Consider the following 24440-nt stretch of genomic DNA (forward strand, 5'->3'; position numbering starts at 1 on the left):
GAGGGGAGGGGCATCCACCGTTACTGAGGCTTGAGTTAGCAGTTCTCCCCTCACAGTGCAAACAAAGCCGCTGAGAAGGTCGACCTGGGTGGATCCCCATGGTGGCTCGACAAAGCTGCTGTAGCCAGACGGCCTCTCTAGATTCCTCCTCTTTGGGCAGGGCATCTCTGAAAGAAAGGCAGCAGCCCCAGTCACGGACTTATAGATAAAACTCCCATCTCCCTGGGACAGCACCTGGGGGAAGGGGCAGCTGTGGGTGCAGCTTCAGCAGACTTAAATGTTCCTGCCTGCCAGCTCTGAAGAGAGCAGCGGATCTCCCAGCACAGTGCTCAAGCTCTTCTAAGGTACAGACTGCCTCCTCAAGTGGGTCCCTGACCCCTATGCCTCCTGACTGGGAGACACCTCCCAGCAGGGGTCAACAGACATCTCATACAGGAGAGCTCTGGCTGGCATCTGGCAGGTTCCCCTCTGAGACGAAACTTCCAGAGGAAGGAACAGGTAGAAATCTTTGCTGTTCTGCAGCCTCCGCTGGTGATATCCAGGCAAACAGGGGCTGGAGTGGACCTCCAGCCAACTCCAGCAGACCTGCAGCAGAGGGGCCTGACTGTTAGAAGGAAAACTAACCAACAGAAAGGAATAGCATCAACATCAACAAAAAGGACGTCTACATGAAAACCCCATCCGAAGGTCACCAACATCAAAGACCAAAGGTAGATAAATCCAGGAAGATAAGGAAAAACCAGCACAAAAAGGCTGAAAATTCCAAAAACCAGAATGCCTCTTCTCCTCCAAAGGATCACAACTCCTTGCCAGCAAGGGAACAAAACTGGATGGAGAATGAGTCTGATGAATTGACAGAAGTAGGCTTCGGAAGGTGAGTAATAACAAACTTGTCTGAGCTAAAGGAGCCTGTTCTAACCCAATGCAAGGAAGCTAAGAACCTTGAAAAAAGGTTAGAGGAGTTGCTACTAGAATAACCAGTTTAGAGAAGAACATAAATGACCTGATGAGCTGAAAACACAGCACGAGAACTTTGTGAAGCATACACAAGTATCAACAGCTGAATCGATCAATCGGAAGAAAGGATATCAGAGATTGAAGATCAACTTAATCAAATAAAGCGTGAAGACAAGATTAGAGAAAAAAGAATGAAAAGGAATGAACAAAGCCATCAAGAAATATGGGACTATGTGAAAAGACCAAACTTACATTTGATTGGTGTCCCTGAAAGTGATGGGGAGAATGGAACCAAGTTGGAAAACACTCTTCAGGATATTATCCAGGAGAACTTTCGCAACCTAGCAAGGCAGGCCAACATTCACATTCAGGAAATACAGAGAATACCACAAAGATACTCCTCGAGAAGAGCAACCCCAAGACACATAATTGTCAGATTCACCAAGGTTGAAATAGAGGAAAACATGTTAAGGGCAGCCAGAGAGAAAGGTCGGGTTACCTATAAAGGGAAGCCCATCAGACTAACAGCCGATCTCTCTGCAGAAACTCTACAAGCCAGAAGAGAGTGGGGGCCAATATTCAACATTCTTAAAGAAAAGAATTTTCAACCCAGAATTTCAAACTAAGCTTCATAAGCAAAGGAGAAATAAAATCCCGTACAGATAAGCAAATGCTGAGAGATTTTATCACCACCAGGCCTGCCTTACAAGAGCTCCTGAAGGAAGCACTAAACATGGAAAGGAACAACCGGTACCAGCCACTGCAAAAACATACCAAATTGTAAAGACCATCGACACTATGAAGAAACTGCATCAACTAACGGGTAAAATAATCAGCTAGCATCATAATGACAGGATCAAATTCACACATAACAATATTAACCTTAAATGTAAATGGGCTAAATGCCCCAATTAAAAGACACAGACTGGCAAACTGGATAAACAGTCAAAACCGATTGGTGGGCTGTATTCAGGAGACCCATCTCATGTGTAGAAACACACATAGGCTCAAAATAAAGGGATGGAGGAAGATCTACCAAGCAAACGGAAAAAAGTGAAAGCAGGGATTACAATCCTAGTCTCTGATAAAATAGACTTTAAACCAACAAAGATCAAAAAAGACAAAGAAGGGCATTACATAATGGTAAAGGGATCAATTCAACAAGAAGAGCTAACTATCCTAAATATATATGCACCCAATACAGGAGCACCCAGACTCATAAAGCAAGTTCTTAGAGACCTACAAAGAGACTCAGACTCCCACACAATAATAGTGGGAGACTTTAATACCCCACCGTCAATATTAGACAGATCAATGAGACAGAAAATTAACAAGGATATTCAGGACTTGAACTCAGCTCTGGACCAAGCAGACCTAATAGACATCTACAGAACTCTCCACTCCAAGTCAACAGAATATACATTCTTCTCAGCACTACATCGCACTTATTCTAAAATGGACCACATAATTGGAAGTAAAACACTTCTCAGCAAATGCAAAAGAATGGAAATCATAACAAACTGTCTCTCAGACCACAGTGCAATCAAATTAGGACTCAGGATTAAGAAACTCACTCAAAAGTACACAACTACATGGAAACTGAACAACCTGCTCCTGAATGACTACTGGCTAAGGATGCCACTAAATGGCTAAGGATGCCGCTAAATGTCCTGCAATGCACAGGACAGTCTCCCCCAACCTCCACCAAAATGTTAAGAATGCTAAGGTTCAATAGCAAAGACATAGAATCACCCTAAATGCTCATCAGTAACAGATTGGATAAAGAAAATGTGGAATACTATGCAGTCATTAAAAAGAATGGGATCACGCATGCCCTTCTAGGGACACGGATGGAGGTGGAGACTATTATCCTTAGCAAACTAACACAGGAACAGAAAACCAAATACTGCATGCTCTCACCTGTAAGTGGGAGCTGAACGATGAGAACATGTGGACACATAGAGGAGAACAACACACACTGAGGCCTATTGAAGGGTGGAGGATGGGAGGAGGGAGAGGATCAGCAAAAATAACTAATAACCTGGGTTAATACCTGGGTGATGAAATAATCTGTACAACAAACCCCCCCGACACAAGTTACCTATATAACAAACCTGCACTTGTACCCCTGAACTTAAAGTAAAAGTTTAAAACAAAAAAACAGTGTTAAGATCGACAAAGCCTGCACTAGACAATGTTTAGAGAGTCAGACCTTGGATAGAGACAAAACAAGAAGGGAAACATCAAAACCGTGGAATCTCTTGGTTTCTTTAATCACAAAATGTAAGGAAGCCATTAACATACTGGAAAATTGAGGAGAGTTATGGTCTGCTCAAAATTGTACTGTCTGTACACTCACAGTTCATGGTGTCTCTGGCAATAAAAACTAGAAATGTTTGCAACACCAAAATAACAAGGAAAGCGTATAGTCATTAGACATGGGGTATATTTTGCTCTAGTTAGCTGCACTGCAGAGGAGTTTGGGAGAAAATTGTGCCTCAGGCAAAAAAATTATGAAAGAGAAGATTATAACTTGTCCTTTAAAAGGATAACTTGAATGCATGTTCTAGAGCAGGGAATCTAGATCCCTGGGCCATAGACAGATACTGGTCAGTGGCCTGTTAGGAACTGGGCCTCACAGCAGGAGGTGAGCAGCGGGCCACTGAGCATTACTGCCTGAGCTCCGCCTCCTATCAGATCAGTGGAGGCATTAGATTTTCATAGGAGCACGAACCCTACTGTGAACTGTACGTGTGAGGGATCTAGGTTGCGTGCTCCTGATGAGAATCTAATACCTGATGATCTGAGGTGGAGTAGTTTCATCCCCAAACCATCTCCCACACTGTGAAACCATTTTCTTCCATGAAACCAGTCCCTGGTGCCAAAATGGTTGGGGACTGCTGTTCTACAGAGAGCGTCAACATGTTGCTGACCTGTTGTTTCTCCTGCTGATTCATGTTAGTCCATGGCAGTGGTTCTCAAAGTGTGGTCCCCAGAGCTGTGGCATCAGCAGCACCTGGGGACTTTCTAGAAACACAGATTCTCAAGTCACATTTCAGACCTACTGAATCAGAAGCTCTGGGGATGAGGCCCAGCACTATTGTTGTTGTTATTATTATTATTATTATTATTATTATTATTATTATTATTATTACTGAGACACGGTCTCACTCTGTTGCCCAGGCTGGAGTGCAGTGGTTCAATCTTAGCTCACTGCAACCTCTGCCTCCCAGGCTCAGGTGATCCTCCCACCTCAGCCTCCCGAGTAGCTGGGACCACAGGCACGCACCACTACGCCTGGATAATTTTTGTATTTTTTCTTTTGTAGAGATGGGGTTTCGCCATGTTGTCCAGGCTGGTCTTAAACTCATGGGCTCAAGGGATCCACCCGCCTCAGCCTCCCAAAGTGCTAGGATTACAGGTGTGAACCACTGTGCTTGGCCCCCAGCAGTATATTTTAAACAGATCCTCCGGATGGCTCTGATGCATGCATACAGGTAATAAATAATACAGTCGCTTATCAATTTTTCTCACCTGTTCCTCTAATTGATGTCATGGCCCAGAAGGAGCCCTGGGCTAAGGAAAAGTTCATTTTATTGATTCTCTGAGTAGGAGGGCTTGGGTTTGAAGTGATCTAAGCTGTTAGACTGTTTTCCCTGCAGATTTCACTGCCCTGCAGTGCAATGATACTCTACCAAGAGCTCTGCTGTCCTTTGCACATTTAATCCACTTAACCCAGCAATGATAGTACAGTTGATATTATCAACTCACTTTTGGAAGTTAGGAAACAGAAAACAAAAATTAACTTGCTTGAAATTACGCAGCTAGTAACTGCAGAGGTAGGAACTGAATCCAAGTCTACCCAGCCCATATTCTTTATCCTACACAACAGTGCATTTCTGACGCTCAAGGTGCTTTGTTGGACAATGACCAATTTCCTTTAATTAAATGCCCTAGTGTCCTTCACTTTAGTAACAAAACCAGATACATTACCGTCTTAGAGTATGCAACATTAGGTTATGATCGTTTTAGTTTGTTAGGACCTGTAATAGGGTGGAGTCTACTTCCTTGGCCAGGAAATATTATTTCTTTTTCATTTGGGAGTATTGGTAGTATTGTGTGAGACAATAACATTGCTATTGGTTTTCACAGTAGTACAAAAAGGCACTGGGATAGATTTAACAAGTGTCTGCTTATGTCTTCTAGTCTTTAGCAAGTGAATTTAGAATATGTTCTGAAACATTTTTTTCATAAAATTTTCTCTTTTCATTCTCAAAAATGAGTGCTATGAGACTCCTGTTTAACTTTTAGTTCAAAAAGAGAACTTTTTTTGTAGAAATACGAGGAATTCAAGTACATGATGTGATGAGAATAAAAGAAACTTGGGAAACAGATACTTGAACTGCACAGATGACAGTGACATTTGATGAGTCTGTGGGTTACTCCAATTAGAAAAAGATGAAGGGTGGCAGGGTGTTGTGGCTCACACCTGTAATCCCAGCACTTTGGGAGGCCGAGGTGGGTGAATCATTTGAGGTCAGGAGTTTGAGACCAGCCTGGCCAACATGGAGAAACCCTGCCTCTACTAAAAATACAAAAATTAGCCAGGCATGGTGGTAGGTGCCTGTAGTCTCAGCTACTCGGGAGGCTGAGGCAGGAGAATCACTTGAACCCAGGAGGTGAGGTTGCAGTGAGCCGAGATGGTGCTACTGCACTCCAGCCTGGGCAACAGAGCAAGACTGTGTCTAAAAAGAAAAAAAGAAGGAGGAAGGAGGGAAGGAAGGAAGGAAGGAAGGGACAAAGGGTAAAATTGTGGTGGAAGAAAGGTGGGCCAAGATCTGTGGGGAGGATTTTGTTCTTCTAGGAGAGCATCGAGGGAGTTCAACAGAAATGCAATGGAGAAAAAGCAACACATTCAAACTCTCTTATCTGCTTGAAAGATTCCACATAAGCTCGTCAATAGTACAATGTGTTTTTGCAGATGTGTACTCTATGGAATGTTGTGTTTTTCTCGAGTTAGTACATACCAGTTACTCGAAGTTTATCTGTACCGACCACAGCTTCCTTCTCATCTACAGTAAATAGTGGCTTGCCGTCGTTGGAGTTGATCTGAAACTGTTGACTCTGGACTTCTACCATTTTAGGACCTGAAGAATTAATTAAAACAGTTTATTATAAACTGTTCACTACAAGCAGTGTCAAAATCTCTATTTTTACACATGCCATGTCAACCCTACAATACTAAGTACCTAAAGATTTGGTATTTGTTACCATTAGTGGTATTGATTGATTCTGTGATTAAACTTTGCAACTTTTAAGTCTAAATCTATTGTATTATTAAAATTAATTATGTCAAACATATGTTAACCTATATCAATATATGTACAAATACATTATTTAAGAGTTTCTTCTTTAACATTTTAAATACTTACCCAAAATAATATAGTTCTCCTATTCATGGTTAAACTTGTACTCTTGGTTATTAACCACCTAAGAATCTTGCATTCCGAAATGCGAGATTTGTGAAAGACCGCCTTACAAATGGCTCACTTTAATGGTCAAAGTTAACCTAGAAGATGAATCATATCCTGAAACTTTTCTCTGCCATTATTCTCAGAAGAGCTGCTCACCCCTTACCCCACGGGGAAAACAGGCATCACTGTGGAAGAACACATTCCTGCTTTTGCCCTTCCCCTAAGACATTTTTGTCTTTGCCGTGCCTTCTGTTTCACTTTTGTATTCAAGCTTACACCCTTCACCGGAGCTCTAGACCCATTGCCTTCCAGCTCTTTCATCTATTCAGCAGGTGTTTTGTGGGTGCTCACTCACCCTGTGCCATCCAGACATGTGAGGGTGAGGTCACACCTCCCACTCACTCAGCTACACACGAACCCCAGGCACTCATAATTATGTGTTCCCCAATTCCTCTTTGATGCTTCCAAACTTTCTAACCCAGGCCTCATGGTTTAATCTCCCTAGCGCACAGCCTTCATCATCTACTTAAGAAATTATGAGTTCCCCAATTTGTTTACGTTAGCTTTATATTCTTTTTTTTTTTTTTTTTTTTGAGACAGAGTTTTGCTCATGTCGCCCAGGCTGGAGTGCAATGGTGCAATCTCCGCTCGCTGCAATGTCCGCCTCCCAAGTTCCAGTGATTGCCCTGCCTCAGCCTCCAGAGTAGCTGGGATTACAGGCATGCGTCACCACGCCCGGCTAATTTTGTATTTTTAGTAGAGACGGGGTTTTACCATATTGGCCACGTTGGTCTCAAACTCCTAACCTCAGGTGATCCGCCCGCCTTGGCCTCCCAAAGTGTTAGGATTACAGGTGTGAGCCCCCACGCCTGGCCTATATTCTTTTTTTTTTTTTTGAGATGGAGTCTCGCTCTTTCACCCAGGCTGGAGTGCAGTGGCGCGATCTCGGTTCACTGCAGGCTCCACCCACCAGGGTTCACGCCATTCTCCTGCCTCAGCCTCCCGCGTAGCTGGGACTACAGGCACCCGCCACCTTGCCTGGCTAATTTTTGTTTTTTTTTGTATTTTTAGTAGAGATGGGGTTTCACCGTGTTAGCCAGGATGTTCTTGATCTCCTGACCTCATGATCCACCTGCCTTGGCCTCCCAAAGTGCTGGGATTACAGGAGTGAGCCACCGTGCCCGGCCTGGCCTATATTCTTATCTGTAAAAGTAAGTTGAGGCTGGGAACAGTGGCTCACACCAGGAGTCCTAGCAGTTTGCCAGGCCAAGGCTAGCGGATCACCTGAGGTCAGGAGTTTGACACCAGCCTGGCCAACACGGAGAAACCCCATCTCTACTAAAAATACAAAAATTAGGCTGGGAGTGGTGGCTCATGCTGTTATCCTAGCACTTTGGGAGTCCGAGGCAGGCGGATCACGAGGTCAGGAGATTGAGACCATCCTGGCTAACATGGTGAAACCCCGTCTCTACTAAAAATACAAAAAATTAGCTGGGCGTGGTGGCGGGGGTCTGTAGTCCCAGCTACTCGGGAGACTGAGGCAGGAGAATGGCGTGAACCCGGGAGGCGGAGCTTCCAGTGAGCCAAGATCGCGCCACTGCACTCCAGCCTAGGCGACAGAGTGAGACTCCGTCTCAAAAAAAAAAAAAAAAAAAGAAATTAGACGGGCGTGGTGGTGCGTGCCTGTAATCCCAGCTACCCAGGAGGCTGAAGCAGAAGAATTGCTGGAACCCAGGAGGTGGAGGCTGAAGTGAGCCGAGATCGTGCCACGTGCCACTGCACTCCAGCCTGGGTGACAGAGTGAGACTACCTCTCAAAAAAAAAAAAAAAAAGTTGAGAAAATAAGTCATATCTTACAATTTTTTGTGTGTGTCCCCTCTGACCCTAACAGTTCTCATAAAAATTTTTGGATACCTGGTAGAAATTAAGTAAAGCCTTTCTATTAATGCATTGATCCGTTGTGGACATGGTCATCCAAGTGTTCTTAGTTTTATTAATTTGTATTTAAAACCCTCCAGTGAGTCTTCATTTAAATAAATAAATATTTTTGGCAAGAGTGCCAGTTATAAAGTTGACTTTTTTCTCTATGTTGTATCTCCTTTTTTTTTTTTTTTTTTTTAAAAAGCTTCACTTTATTTTTTGGTATTTGTATGTTATTTTCCCCATCTGAGACTCAGAGTTCCTGTTTATCTCTTCTGGGTCACTGATACGCCTATGTATTTATTATATAAACACTGATTTGCGTTTAATGGTGACTATCAAGTTATCTGACTTTAAAATTGAGAAATAATTGGAATAATTAATCCAGTAAGAGTTCACTGTTTTGCCCACGAGAGGTTCATCTTACAATTCTAGGAGGCCTTATTAAGTATAAGGGGTTGAACTAAGTGACAATTTTTTTTCTATAGTTATTATATCAATAAAATATTCAACAAATAAGTTTAGTTTCATAGTAAGTCTGAGCAGCAAATCCACATAAACTGTTCCTCAAATCAAAGAAAATGCAGGAAACTGAATGGTTCCATTCAATACAAATCTATTGCATGCTTTTTATGTACAAGGTTCTGTGCTAAGCATTGACAATGTGCAAATGAGTGAGATATAGCTCACAGCTTAAAGGATTCTGTGGTTCACTAAAAAGAAAAGCATGTAAGTCTGGTTTCAGGACAATTTGCTAAGCATTGGGATGCAAGCATGAGAGAGTCTTGCCTAGGAATCCATGGTCCATCCATCGAGGCTAAGAGCAGCGTCCAGAGACTCGATGCCTGAACTGATTTGGAAGAAAGAGTTCATGCTTCTGGCTGGGCGCGGTGGTTTATGCCTGTAATTCCAGCACTTTGGGAAGCCGAGGCGGGCAGATTGCCTGAGCTCAAGAGTTCATGACCAACCTGGGCAACACAGTGAAACTCCGTTTCTGCTGAAAATATAAAAATTAGCTGGGTGTGGTGGTGTGCGCCTGTAGTCCCAGCTACTGAGGAGGCTGAGGCAGGAGAATTGCTTGAACCCAGGAGGTGGAGGTTGCAATGAGCTGAGATCAGGCCACTGCACTCCAGCCTGGGCGACAGAGCGAGACTCTGTCTCAAAAAAAAAAAAAAAAAAAAGAAAGAGTTCATGCTTCCCTGATGAAGGAAGAAGAGGGATCTCCAGGTAAAGGAAACTACTTGAGCAAAGGCATAGCGGTGAATAAAATCCCATCTCCATTTTATTAAAAATAAACCCTGCATGTTTAAATTTAAATACGCTTTCCACTTCAGAGGAAACTGTACTTTCTTCAATAGTTACGGGGTTTGTAATTAATCTTCTAACTTTTATTAATAGTCTAGCAGTTTTTTTTAACCTAGTTGGACATTGATTAGAGCTGAGGATGTAATCGTCTTTTGCAGCAGAGGTCTTTAAGAAATAAAATTTAAATTCCCCCTTGTTGATAAGAAAAGAGCTATCTGTACAGCACCATTTTTAATGAAAGGCTTTGGTACAAAGAGAAAAAGTTAATGGTTTTGTGATCTGATTAATTAAGTTTGGGAAATTAGCTTAAGGGTTTTTCTGGTGAAAATACCATCAAATTCTTCCTTACATACAATGTGTCTCATTAGCAACCTTCTTTTGTTCCTCAGGATATCTTTAATTTAAAATAAAATCATTTAGAAACAAATATTGCAAAGTCCTTTAAAAAAAGGAAACATATTCTGCTGTTGCAAATATGGTATCACAGAGAAAGGACTGGGCTGGAAGCACAAAGCTGTGCGTGTTAGCTCTACTACTTTTGTGGCATAATCTTGTATTATACAGCTCTACTTCATAAGCCTGGCACTAATGACCTTTACTTGTGTTAAATAAAATAAAATGAAATAAAATAAGAGACCAGGCTTGAGAATTCCCTGAGCAGACAAAGCTAGTTATGCTATGCCAGTGAAACTTAGGTTATTTCTAGTAAATGTCCCCGATAATCATATGCAAAACTTACACAGCCTTCCAAAAATGCTGTAAGATGATCACTTTTTTTTTTTTTTTAAAGACAGGGTCTCACTCTGTCGCCCAGGCTGGAGTGCAGTGGCATGATCTCAGCTCACTGCAACCTCCACCTCCTGGGTTCAACCGATTCTCCTGCCTCAGCCTCCCGAATAGCTGGGATTATAGGCACCCGGCTGACTTTTGTATTTTTAGTAGAGATGGGGTTTTGCCATGTTGCCCAGGCTAGTCTTGAACTCCTGGCCTCAAGTGATCCGCCCACCTCTGCCTCCCAAAGTGCTGGGATTACAGGGATGAGCCACTGCGCCCAGCCAGATGATCACTTTTAACCAATCTTCTGCCATCTGGAAACCCTGACTGTAACAATCAATCATTGTAAAGGTTAAACAACTTCCTCATTTCACTATAGATAGATAGATAGATAGATAGATAGATAGATAGATAGATAGATAGATAGATAGATAGATCTATATATCTATAGATAGGTAGATATATAGATAGATCTATATAGATATATATAGATATATAGATAGATCTATATAGATATATATAGATATATAGATCTATCTATATATATTCCATCCATTAGAACACTATCCTACCTGCCAACTGGTTTCTCAGCCCATCCCATCCTACACAATCTTTTATTCATTCCTCTCTTCATTTATTTAACAAAAATTTATTGTATAACCTATTAAATATAAAAGGGTAGCCTGAATTATGAATTGTGGCATTAAATGAACTGAAAAAATCTAATTTCAATTAGTGAATCAAGTTATTATACATGTATTTCTTGAAATATTACATAGCCATTAAAATAATGCTATGATTTTTAAAAATTTCATAGCATTATTAAATTGGAAAAGGATGGACTTCTGGGTAGCTGATGACCACGCCGGCTATATAGTAATCAGTTTCCCAAAAGGTCATCCCCAAACTCTAAGGAATAGTTTCACAGCTATAAAAATTCCACACAGACCGGGCACAGTGGCTCACACCTATAATCCCAGCACTTTGGAAGGCCGAGGTGGGCGGATCATGAGGTCAGGAGATCGAGACCATCCTGGCTAACACGGTGAAACCCTGTCTCTACCAAAAATACAAAAAATTAGCCGGGCGTGGTGGCGGGCGCCTGTAGTCTCAGCTACTCGGGAGGCTGAGGCAGGAGAATGGCGTGAACCTGGAGGGTGGAGCTTGCAGTGAGCTGAGATTGCACCACTGCACTCCAGCCTGGGAGACAGAGCAAGACTCCATCTCAAAAAAAAAAGAAAAAAGAAAGAAAGTTAAAAACACACCCTTGCATTACTTAAAGGCAGAACTGTGAGTTGAGGGAGAAAAATTAACAAGTGCCAGGACTACAAATTCTCACACACCTGCTCCATCACAGGCGTTACGGTGAGTGAAGGCCATGGAGAGGACAGGTGAGGAGACTTAGTGAGAAGCCACTTAAGGAATGGACAAAAGTAATGCAGGAAATGAATACTAAATGAGCTGGGATAAAAATCCTGATTATCAGACAAAGTGGAATTCAAGTCAAAAACGTTAAATATGACAAAAAAGATTTTTAATGCTAAAATTACAACCCACACCACAGACATAATATTTACAAATATCTATCCCACAAATATCACAGAAACCACCTTTATGAAACAACAATAAAAGATGTGAGGACCCATAGAACACACTAATAATGCTAGATTTAATACACGACTTTCAGTACAAGACAGGTCAAGTGGATTAACAAGTGAGGAGATGACCTAAAAAGAACTCAACAAGGCAAGTCTTACTACATATGCTGACCGTGAAGCCCTGATAATGGAGGATACACACTCTTCTCAAGTGCCCATGGCACATTCACTGAAACTGATCACACATCAGGGTACAAGGTAAATAAACATCAATGACTTTCATAACGTAGAAAGACCACACATAATACTCCCTAAACACAATGCAATAAATCTGGAATTTGCTGACACAAATAAAAAGCAAAAAGGCCCATTCACCCAGAAATTTAAAAGTCTCTCTTTAAATAACTTTTGGGTGAAATACAAACAGAAATTACAGAATTAAGGAAAATTATGACATTGAAAACACTATATTTTAGAATCTTTTTTTTTTTGGTGGCATGCATGTAAAGCAGTGACAAGAGGAAATTTCATTGTACTAAACATCTCTGTAATAAAAATATAAACTGGCTGGGCGTGGTAGCTCACGTCTGTAATCCCAGCACTTTGGGAGGCTGAGGTGGGCAGATCACCTGAGGTCAGGAGTTTGAGACCAGCCTGGCCAACATGGTGAAACCCCATCCCTACTAAAAATACAAAAATTAGCTGGGCATGATGGTGCATGCCTGTAATCCCAGCTATCTGGGAGGCTGAGGCAGGAGAATTGCTTGAACCCCAGGAAGCGGAGGTTGCAGTGAGCCAAGACCGTGCCATTGTACTGAAGCCTGGGCAACAGAGCGAAAATTCCTTCTAGAAAAAAAAAAAAAGAAGAAGAAGAAGAACTAAGTTCCTAATTCAAAAGCCTAGAAATAGAACAACAAAGTGAGTCAAAAGAAAGCACAAAGAAGGAAATAATAAAGATAGAAGCAGAAATTAACATGGAAGAAAACAGTATAAAAGAGATCTAATAAATCAAAATTCTGTTTTTTGAGAAAATTAGCAAAATAAATAAAACACTAGCTAAATTGATAAAAATGAGAAAACACAAATAACACATGGAATGACAAGTGAAAAGTAACCATTGAATTAGAAGAAATAAAAAAGGAGAGACAACTATGCAGAACTCTGCAAATAAGTTTGAAAACCACGATGAAACAGGCAGTTCCATAGGGAAATAGTGATTGCTAAAATTGACCTCATTAAATGAGAAGGTTTAATCAGACCTGTGTTTATACAGGAAATGGGGAAGTTAAAAAACTACTCCACAAAGGCTGGGTGCGGTGGCTCACGCCTGTAATCCCAGCACTTTGGGAGGCCGAGGCAGGCGGATCACGAGGTCAGGAGATCGAGACCATCCTGGCTAACACGGTGAAACCCTGTCTCTACTAAAAATACAAAAAAAATTAGCTGGGCGTGGTGGCGGGTGCCTGTGGTCCAGCTACTTGGGAGGCTGAGGCAGGAGAATGGTGTGAACCTGGGAGGCAGAGCTTGCAGTGAGCCAAGATCGCGCCACTGCACTCCAGCCTGGGTGACAAAGCAAGACTCCGTCTCAAAAAAAAAAAAACAAACAAAAAAAACTACCCCACAAAAAAGAACCAAGCACAGATGGTGTCACAAGCGAATTCTAACAAACTTTCAAAGTCTGGATAGTCTCAATGCTCTGCAAATTTTTCCAGAGTATTGAAAGTAAGTAACTTTAGCACTGATACCTAAATGAGAAAAGCAAGCATAAGGAAAAAAATACTATAAGCTAGTATTACTCATGAATGCAAAAAATTCTAAATAGAGGCACCAGAAAGAAGCACAGTGCAACACCACATTAAGAAAACAATATACCTTGATAAAGTGAGATTTATTCCAGGAATGCAAGATTGACTTTAAGTGAGGAATGATTAACATCATATTAATTAATCTAATAAAAATAAATCATATTATCTTCATGGATGCTGCAAAAGTATTTGGCAAAATTCAGCACACATTTATGATCAATGAACATTCTAGAAAATGGGCATTGAGGGATGCTGTCTTAACATGGTAAAATAGAGGCATTTTAACTCTAAGGCAAGTATTTTACTTAATACAGAAAGACTAGAAGTATTTCCACTAAGATTGGAAACAAGGCAAGGATATCCACTTTGTCCACTGCTACTTAACATTGTGGAGCAGAGGTTTTAGTCAATGAAACTTATTTATAGAGTAAAATCAGTTAGAGATGTGTGATTGAGTAAAGTAACATTGTAATATTTGCAGATGATATAATAGTGTATCTACAAACCCCAAAGTCTCTGATAAAAGTAACTCAACTAATAAAAAAATTCAGCAAACTGGCAGGATATAAAATTAACATACAATAACCAATAACTTGAATACATACAAACAAAACTTAAAATAAATAATAGTGGAGAAAGTGCCATTTACAATAACAACAAAGATGATGAAAAATTTAGAAATTCATTTAATAAGACGTGTGAAAAATATATGAGGAAAAATTTGAAATACTTCTAAAAGACACTTGAATAAATGAAAAGACATTCCGCATTCTTGGATAGGGTGACCCAACATTATAGGATGTCATTTCTTCCAGAGTTAATTTATAAATTCAATGCAATCAGAGTAATAATGCCAATAAACTATGTTATAGAATGAGCAAACTGATGCAAAAGTTCCTGTGTAACAGCAAACATACAAGAATAGCTTGGAAAAAGAAAACACAAGAAAGACCAGCCCCACTAGACATTAAAACACACCATGAAGTCTCTATAATTAAAAGAATGTGGTATCCAGGCATAGAAACACGAATAGAGTAGTGCAAGTTTGTCCAACTTGTAGCCTGCCGGCTGCATGCAGCCCAGGACAGCTTTGAATTCGGCTCAACACAAATTTGTAAACTTTCTTTAAGCATTATGAGATTAATTCTCAATTTTTTTTTAGCTCATCAGCTATTGTTAGTGTGTTTTATATGTGGCCTAAGACAATTATTCTTCTTCCAATGTGGCCCAGGGAAGGCAAATGACTGGACACCACTGGACTAGTGGGATAAAGTAATAATTAGACTCTGATAGACATGGAAATCTAGTATATGATAATGATGGCATTTCAAGTTTAAAGATGGACTTTTTTTTTCTTTTTTGGAGACAGAGTCTCACTCTATCACACAGGTTGAAGTATAGTGGGGTGATCTCAGCTCGCTGCAACCTCTGCCTCCCAGGTTCAAGCAATTCTCCTGCCTCAGCCTCCCAAGTAGCTGGGATTACAGGTGCATGCCACCATGCCCGGCTAACTTTTGTATTTTTAATAGAGACGGGGTTTCTCCATGTGGTCTTGAATTCCTGACCTCAGGTGATCCACCTGCCTCAGCCTCCCAAAGTGCTGGGATTACAGGTGTGAGCCGCTGCACCTGGCCTAAGGATGGACTTTTAAGTAAATGATGTTCAGATAACAACTTAGAAAAGACAAATTTAGATTCATATCTCATACCACACAAGAATAAACCTCACATAAATTAGGGATCTAAGTGTTAAAAAGTGAAATCATACAAACACTACAAGAAAACATAGGCGAATTCCTTTATAACCTTGGTACAGGAAAGTCTTTCAAGCAATGACTCAAAATCTAGAGGCAATGAAAAAAAGATTCTATGTTTGAATACATAACAATAACAAGTAAAAACAAAAGTGTTACATGACTAAAAATACCTGATTAAGTTAGACGACAACTTAAAAATTGGATAAAAAAATCTTAGCAACATATACCCTAGGCAGAAAGTTAAAATGCCTAATTGGTAAAGAATTCTTAACAACTGAGGAATAAAAAATGACAATTCTGATAGAAAAATAGAAAAGAAGTCATGAGGAGATAATTCACAACAAAGGTACAAAAATGGCCCTCAAATTTATGAAAAAAATGTTCAAACATACTCATCATTACAGAAACGCAAATTAAAACAACACTGACATGCCATTTCTCGCCTGTGAGACTGGAAATAATTTAGACACATTGTGTTGGCCAGGCTGTCAGAACATACACTCTCCTACACTGCTGCTGGGAATCTAAATTGTTACCATCTTCAAGAGCAAAATTTGATAGAATTGAACAAAGCTAAGTATGTACATACCTAAATCCCACTTCTAGGAATCTACCCTGAGGATATACCTCCATAAAAACAAAATACGGCCAGGCGCGGTGGCTCACGCCCGTAATCCCAGCACTTTGGGAGGCCGAGGCGGGCAGATCATGAGGTCAGGAGATCGAGACCATCTGGCTAACATGGTGAAACCCCGTCTCTACCAAAAATACAAAAAATTAGCCGGGCGTGGTGGCAGGCGCCTGCAGTCCCAGCTACTCGGGAGGCTGAGGCAGGAGAATGGCATGAACCTGGGAGGCAGAGCTTGCAGTGAGCCAAGACCTCACCACTGCACTCCAGCCTGGGTGACAGAGCGAGACTCCATCTCAAAAACAAAAACAAAAACAACAACAGCAACAACAAAAAACCAAAATACATATGCAATTGTTATTCTTTGTGACATGACTGCACAATAGTGAGCACAACCTAAATGTTCATATATATGGGTGAATAGCTGAATAATCATGGCAACTCCACATAATAGGGTACTATGCAGCTGTGAAAAATAATAAGAAAGATGTCTATGAATTTTTTTTTTTTTGAGACGGATTCTCGCTCTGTCGCCCAGGCTGGAGTGCAGTGGCGTGATCTCGGCTCACTGCAAGCTCCACCTCCTGGGTTCACGCCATTCTCCTGCCTCAGCCTCTCCCAGTAGCTGGGACCACAGGCGCCAGCCACCAAGCCTAGCTAATTTTTTTGTATTTTTAGTAGAGACGGGGTTTCACCGTGGTCTCGATCTCCTGACCTCGTGATCCACCCGCCTCGGCCTCCCAAAGTGCTGGGATTACAAGCGTGAGCCACCGCGCCCGGCCGATGTCTATTAATTAATATGGAGCAATTTTGAGGGCCATACTATTCAGTGAAAAAGTAAAGTTCAAAAGACTATCTACTGTATGCTATCCTCATGTAAGCATGAAGGGAGCCTAAGAAAACATACATCTGTTCATTTTTTGCAAATGAAATAGAGGAAGGTAAACCTAAAATGGAAAAGACTGGCTACTGAGAAGGTGTGGGTGAGCAAGAGGTAGGAAGGGGCTGGGGACTGAGGCAGATGGGATGACGAAGAAGTCACACTTTCTTGACTATATCGTTTTGTTCAGATCTGAGTCTGCAACCAATAGTAATGATGCATGCACCCCACTGTGGCACACACCCCCAAAATAGACACTGTGTTATCCTGTCCTTCAAATAAAATTTCCTTTATCTTTTTATAAACTGTGGTTTTCAAAATATATTATCTCTGTACTTTTAAACATAAACAAATATTTTTGGATTGACTATTGACTAATATTCAGAGCAATTACACAAATTCAGTATTATCCTTGGAATGAAAAACTGGTTTGGAAGATAATTTATCCTAGTTCCCTTTTTTCCAAAAGTACATCTCATGGTGCCAGTTGCTTTTTTCTGAAGGAACATCTATTTTTTGAGTGGACATTCTGGCTATAATACATCATCATATAAAGTTATTTTTCTTCTCTTTATTTGGGGCACTGGAAAATGCACTCATATTGGTTTTCTTTCTAACATATTCTTTTCAGCCAGTCTTTCCAGCCACTGCAGCGGCTAGTCTTCCTGCAGATGAGTGTTTTTTTTTTTTTTTTTAAAGCATTCAATATCTTCAACTGACAGTAACTTGTCTCTTGGCCCATCAGTGCTGTTGATTTCAGTATCTTTCAGTTTGTGGCTTTCCCAGGGCAGCTCTGGGAAAGTTGGGCCACGTAGATTTTCTGGAAGTCTTCTTGGCTTAGAAGGCAACTGGTGCTGAGGGCAGCAGATTTGGCTCTCTCCTCCTCCACAGGCATGCTGGGCACCTCCTTGTAAAGTCCCTGCTGTTCTTCACAGAAGAGTGGCACACGTCAACCCACCCACCATGGGCATCTCCCTCCTCCTCAGGACTGGTACTTCTCCACCCTTCATCACTGTTCACAACATTCTTTTTCTTGACTTCAGAATTCCCCCTCCTGAAATGTAATCTGTAGCATTTAGTTATCCATATTCTTGCACTCTTGCTTCTGTTGAGGCCTCTGTAGGCTTGCCCCAGAATCTCTTCTGTAATATCTGAGAATTTGGCACTCAGAAGAACAGAATCAAAATCCTAGCAGAAATGTTCACATTTTTATGTTTGTATATTCTTCATTGGGCCAATACTGGCGGGTTCTTTAGTCACAATGTGAGGGTATCAAGTTGTTACCTTTTTTATAACATTGATTCCTACTGTCATGACACCCCAGGGTTCCTCTCCTTTACAGAATTGCTGGCCACCTGCTTGTGCGGCAGACAGAAAGATCTGATTACTTCTCTTCGATGAGGCTGCAGAAATCTCCGCATGAGAGGATCAACACAAAAGGGAAAAAGCCCATAAATTTCCACCAATCTGGAGATTAGGTTCCTGGGCATCAGCCTCACTTCATACCTCTCCTTACAGCTCTCCAGCTGCTTTAGTCATTTTTCTGCAGAACTTTGAGGATCATTAATCAAGTAATGGCTGGAAATTTAAATATCTCTGCTACTGTTCTTTTATTTCTTCTTCTTCTTTTTTTAATATCAGCACTTTCAAAGCCTGTTCCAGCCTTGTGTTTGAAGCTTCTCCTCCCTGTTGCATCTACGCTGGAAGGTCCTTCATATTCAGATCCTGAGTTGCCACCCCGTTTCCTTAGAAGAATTTCAAAGCAGCAGCCTGTATCTTGGTGACTTTAGAGAAACACACATTTAAGATAACACTGACAGTTTGGGCAGCATTCCAAATGTTTCTTCCATTGAGTTCAATCATTACACCCAAAGATATTTTAGCTGTGATGGCATTGCCGTCTCTTAGGTGTGTGTGGAATTCTGAAATACTATATTCACTTTATTGTTCTTGTATTTTACATTTATATTCTTGATATCAGCCACACTCTGAGTGTACAAGCCTTCTGAGAAGCTTACAACTGCAACTCTTTGAATGCCGTGATTCTTATTTCAAAGGAAGATCAAAGATTTGCAAAATGTCATTGAAGTTCTGGATCCAAGACGGCACAGCAGATCTTTCCGCAATTGAAAAAAGTGACTTGGATATCTGGGTGGCAGTGACCAATGTGGGCTACAGACATCACCAGCTCCCCTAGGGGTTTATTTGGTTATAATTTGCCAATCTTCACATCAGGTCTGTAGTGACCATGCTCCTGTAGACACTCCTCAGAGTGGAGGCCAGTGGTCCTGCTGGTTCAGATTCTGTTCGTGCATCAGGCTGCTAGGCAGTCGGGACAAATTAGCTGCAGCCTGGCTCAGTGGGTCTCAGAAAATCCAACTGCCAAACTTCATCAATTTGTCTGGGCACAACTTGCATCCTTCTGGGTGTGTCTCATATTTAAGTTTAACAAAATTGATTTTTCTTATTGGAAATGGAAAGAAAGTGAACAATAGTAACCAGAGCTGTATTTATCAGTGGTAAGATTCCATTGTTGTTTATAATTTGGTATCTTTTATTTCACAGATTTGAAATGCTAGTTACTAGTGCTTGCTTTCGATGTTTGATTTTCTTTGGAATTTGTGTTAGTTCATTATTGCATTGCTACAAAGAAATACCTGACGCTGGGTAATTTACAAAGAAAAGGTATTTAATTGGCTCATGGTTCTGCAGGGTGTACAAGCAAGACACCAGCATCTACTTCTGGTGAGGGCCTCAGGAAGCTTCCAATCATGGTGGAAGGCAAAGAGGGAGCAGTTATATCTTACGGCAAGAACAGAAGCGAGATAGAGAGAAGAGAGAATTTAGATTTATTTATTTACTATTCTTTTATTTCAATAGCTTTAGGTGTACAAGTGATTTTTGGTTATGTGTGTATAGTTGTGATGTCTAGGATTTTAGTGCACTCATCACCCAAGTAGTGTACATAGTATCCAATAGGTAGTTTTTCATCTCTCACCCACTTCTCACCCTCCACTTTCCCCTCTTCTGAGCCTCCAATGCTCATTTTTCCACTCTGTATGCCTTTGCATATCCATAGCTTAATTTCCACTTATAGGTGAGAACATGTGGCATTCGATTTTTGATTCCTGAGTGTTACTTCACATAAAATAATGGCTTCCAGTTCCATCCAAGTCACTGCAAAAGACATTATTTCACTCTTTTTCATGGCTGAATATATTTCCATGGTGTATATATCCACACACTAAAATTACATATATATCATATATATATGATATATATATATGATATATCACTTTTTTTTTGAGACGGAGTCTTGCTCTGTTGCCCAGGCTGGAGTGCAGTGGTGTGATCTCGGCTCACTGCAACCTCCTCCTCCCAGGTTCAAGCAATTCTCCTGCCTCAGCCTCTTGAGTAGCTGGGATTACAGGCACCTGCCACCACACCTGGCTAATTTTTGTATTTTTAGTAGAGATGGGGTTTCAGCATGTTGGCCAGGCTGGTCTCGAACTCCTGACCTCAGGTATATCACATTTTCTTTATCCACACATTGGTTGATGGGCATTTAGGTTGATTTCGTGTCTTTGTGATTTTGAATTGTGCTGTGTCTTTTTGTTTGTGTAGGTGTCTTTTTGATATGATGACTTCTTTTCCTTTGGGTAGATACCCAGCAGTGGGATTGCTAGGTTAAATCTACTTTTAGTTCTTCGAGAAATCTCCATACTGTTTTCCATAGAGGTTGTACTAATTTTACATTCCCATCAGCAGTGTCTAAGCATTCCTTTTTCACCACATTCACACCAACATCTATTGTTTTTTGACTTTTTCATAATGGCCATTCTGGCTGGCATAAAGTGGTATCTCATTGTGGTCTTAATTTGCATTTCCCTGATGACTAGTGATATGGAGCATATTTTCATATTTGTTGGCTATTTTTGTATCTTCTTTTGAGAAATGTCTATTCATGTATTTTACCTACTTTTTTTTTTTTTTTTTTTGAGACAGAGTCTCACTCTGTCACCAGGCTGGAGTGCAGTGGTGTGATCTTGGCTCACTGCAACCTCCACCTCCCAGGTTCAAGCAAATTCTCCTGCTTCAGCCTCCTGAGTAGCTAGGACTACAGGTGCGTGCAACCACACCCAGCTAATTTTTGTATTTTTAGTAGAAACAGGGTTTCACCATGTTGGCCAGGATGGTCTTGATGTTTTGACCTCGTGATCCACCTACTTCGGCCTCCCAAAGTGCTGGGATTACAGGCATGAGCCACTGTGTCCAGCCACTTTGCCTACTTTTTAATGATACTATTTGTTTTTTTTTCTTGCTGATCTGTTTGAATTCCTTGTAGATTCCAGATATTAATTTTTTTAAAAATCTCTCTTTTCCCAAGTTAGATATTAGTCCTTTGTCAGATGCATAATTAGTAAATATTTTCTCCCATTCTATAGGCTGTCTGTTTACTCTGATGAGTATTTCTTTCGATGTGCAGAAATTTTTCAGTTTAATTAGGTTCCGTTTATTTTTGCTTTTGTGGCATTTACTATTGAGGTTTTAGCTGCCTAAGTCATTGTCCAGAGGAGTTTTCCCTAGATTTTCTTCTAGAATTTTTATGGTTTCAAGTCTTAGATTTAAGTTTTAAACCTATCTTGAGCTAATTTTTGTATATGGTGAGAGTAGAAATCCAGTTTCATTCTTCTACACGACCTAGGCAATCCAATTTTCCCAGCACCATTTATTGAATAGGATGTCTTTTCCCCAGTTTATGTTTCTGTATGGTTTGTCAAAGATCAATTAGTTGTAAGTATTTCCCTTTATTTCTGGGTTCTCTATTCTGATCCACTGATCTATGTACCTAACTTTTATAACACTACCATGCTGTTTGGGTTACTATAGCCTTGTAGTATAATTTGAAGTTGGGTAATGTGATATTTTTAGATTTATTCTTTTTGCTTAGGATTTATTTGGCTATTCAGGCACTTTTTTGGTTCCATATGAATTTTAGGATTATATTTTCTAATTTTGTAAGAATGATGCTGGTATTTTAACAGAAATTGCATTGAATTTGTAGACTGCTTTGGGCAGTATGGTCATTTTCACAATATTGATTCTTCTAATACATGAATATTAGATGTATTTAAATTTGCTTGCATCATCTATGATTTCTTTCAGCAGTGTTTTGTAGTTATCCTTGCAGAGATCTTTCATCTCCTTGGTTAAGTATATTTCTAGGTATTTTTTTTTTTGGTAACCATTGTAAAATGAATTGACTTCTTGACTGGATTCTTGGCTTGGTTGCTGTTGGTGTATAGCAGTGCTACTAATTTGTGTACATTTATTTTTGTAACCTGAGACTTTACTGAATTCTTTTATCAAATCTAGGAGTCTTTTGGAGGAGTCTGTAGGGTTTTCTAGCTATAAGATCACATCATTGGCAAACAGAGATACTTTGATTTCTTTTCCAATTTGGATGCCCTTTGTTTCTTTAACTTGCCTGATTACTCTGGCTAGCACTTTCAGTACCATGTTGAATACAAGTGGTGAAAATGGGCATCCTCGTCTTGTTCTATAAAATAGTTCTTAGGGGGAATGCTTTCAACTTTTTTCCTTTCAGTATAATGTTGGCCATGAGTTTGTCATATATGGCTTCTATTATTTTGAGGTATATTTCTTCTATGCCTAGTTGGTTGAGGGTTTTTATCAGAAAAGAATGCTAGATTTTATTTAATGCTTTTTCTGCATCTACTGAGATGATCATATGGTTTTTGCTTTTAATTCTGTTTAGGTGATGAATCAAATTTCTTGACTCGCATATGTTGAACCATCCCTAGAATGAAACCAACTTGCTCATAATGAATTATTTCCTTGGTGTGCTGTTGGATTCAGTCAGCTAGTATTTTGTTGAGGATTTTTGCATCTATATTCATTGGGGATATTAGTCTGTAGTTTTCCTTTATTTTCTTTCCTGACTTTGATATCAGGGTAATACTGGGTTCTTATAATGAGTTAGGGAGGATTTCTTTCTCCTCAGTCTTTTGAATTCAGATGTGAATCTGTCTAGCCCTGAGCTTTTTTGTTGTTTTCAGCAGTTTTTTCTATTACTAATTCAGTCTCATTGCTTGTTATTGGTCTGTTCATGAATTCTATTTCTTTCTGATACAAACTAAAGGAGTTGTTTCCAGGAATTTATCCACTTCCTCTAGATTTTCTAGTTTGTGTGTATAGAAGTGTTCATAGGAAACTCAAATGATCTTTAGTATTTCTGTGATGTCAGTTGCACTGTCCCCATTTTCATTTCTAACTGAGCTTATTTGAATCTTTTCTTTTCTTGATTAATATAGCTAACGATTTTAAAAAATATTTTTAAAAAGTCAGATTTTGTTTCATTGATCTTTTGTATTTTTTGTTTGTTTGTTTCTGCTCTGATCTTTGTTATTTCTTTTCCTCTGCTAGCTTTGGGTTTGGTTTGTTCTTGTTTCTCTGGTTCCTTGAGGTGTGATGTCAGGTTTGCAATTTGTGATATTTCAAACTTTGATGTAGGCATTTGGGCTATAAACTTTCCTCTTAGTACTGCTTTTGTTATATCCCAGAGGATCTGATAAGTTGACTCACTGTTTTCATTCACTTTGAAACATTTTTAAATTTCCATTTTAATGGCATTTTTTTTTTTTTTTTTTTTGAGGTGGAGTCTTGCGCTGTCGCCCAGGCTGGAGTGCAGTGGTGCAATCTTGGCTCACTGCAAGCTCTGCCTCCCGGGTTCACACCATTCTCCTGCCTCAGCCTCTCCGAGTAGCTGGGACTACAGGCGCCCGCCACCACGCCCGGCTAATTTTTTTGTATTTTTGGTAGAGACGCGGTTTCACTGTGGTCTCGATCTCCTGACCTCATGATCTGCCCGCCTCGGCCTCCCAAACTGCTGGGATTACAAGTGTGAGCCACTGTGCCTGAACTTTAATGTCATTGTTAACCCCAAAATCATTCAGGAGCCGATTGTTTAATTTCCATGCATTTGTATAATTTTTAGGGTTTCTTTTGGAATTTATCTCCAGTTTTATTTTGCTGTGGTCTGAGAAGATATTTGATATTATTTTGTTCTTAAAAAGTTTATTGAGACTTGGTTTGTGGCCTATCATATGATCTACCATGGAGAATGTTTCATGTGTGGATGGGAAGAATGGATATTCTGCAGTTGTTGGGTATACTATTCTATAAACATATTTTGTGTATTTGCTCTAGAGTACAGTTTAAGTCCAGTGTTTCTTTGTTGACTTTCTGCCTCAATGATTCGTCTAATGCTGTCAGTGGAGTATTGAAGTCCTCCACTGTTATTGTTTTGCTGTCTATCTCTT

The 24440-nt window shown here is 40.2% G+C and overlaps 1 protein-coding gene across 7 annotated transcripts in view; it reads right to left on the minus strand.

The window, feature by feature from the left end:
- Positions 1 to 24440, minus strand: part of SGCG (sarcoglycan gamma) — a 216857-nt gene that overhangs the window by 86709 nt on the left and 105708 nt on the right. For all 7 annotated transcript variants that reach the window (XM_058437777.1, XM_032755115.2, XM_058437771.1 and 4 more), the window contains one exon: positions 5985 to 6104. In XM_058437777.1, the coding sequence (XP_058293760.1) occupies positions 5985 to 6104 (120 nt within the window). The remainder of the gene's footprint in view (positions 1 to 5984; positions 6105 to 24440) is intronic.

This window comes from Hylobates moloch, unplaced genomic scaffold (assembly GCF_009828535.3).
Source record: "Hylobates moloch isolate HMO894 unplaced genomic scaffold, HMol_V3 SCAFFOLD_4, whole genome shotgun sequence".
In the NCBI taxonomy this organism is placed as follows: Eukaryota; Metazoa; Chordata; class Mammalia; order Primates; family Hylobatidae; genus Hylobates; species Hylobates moloch.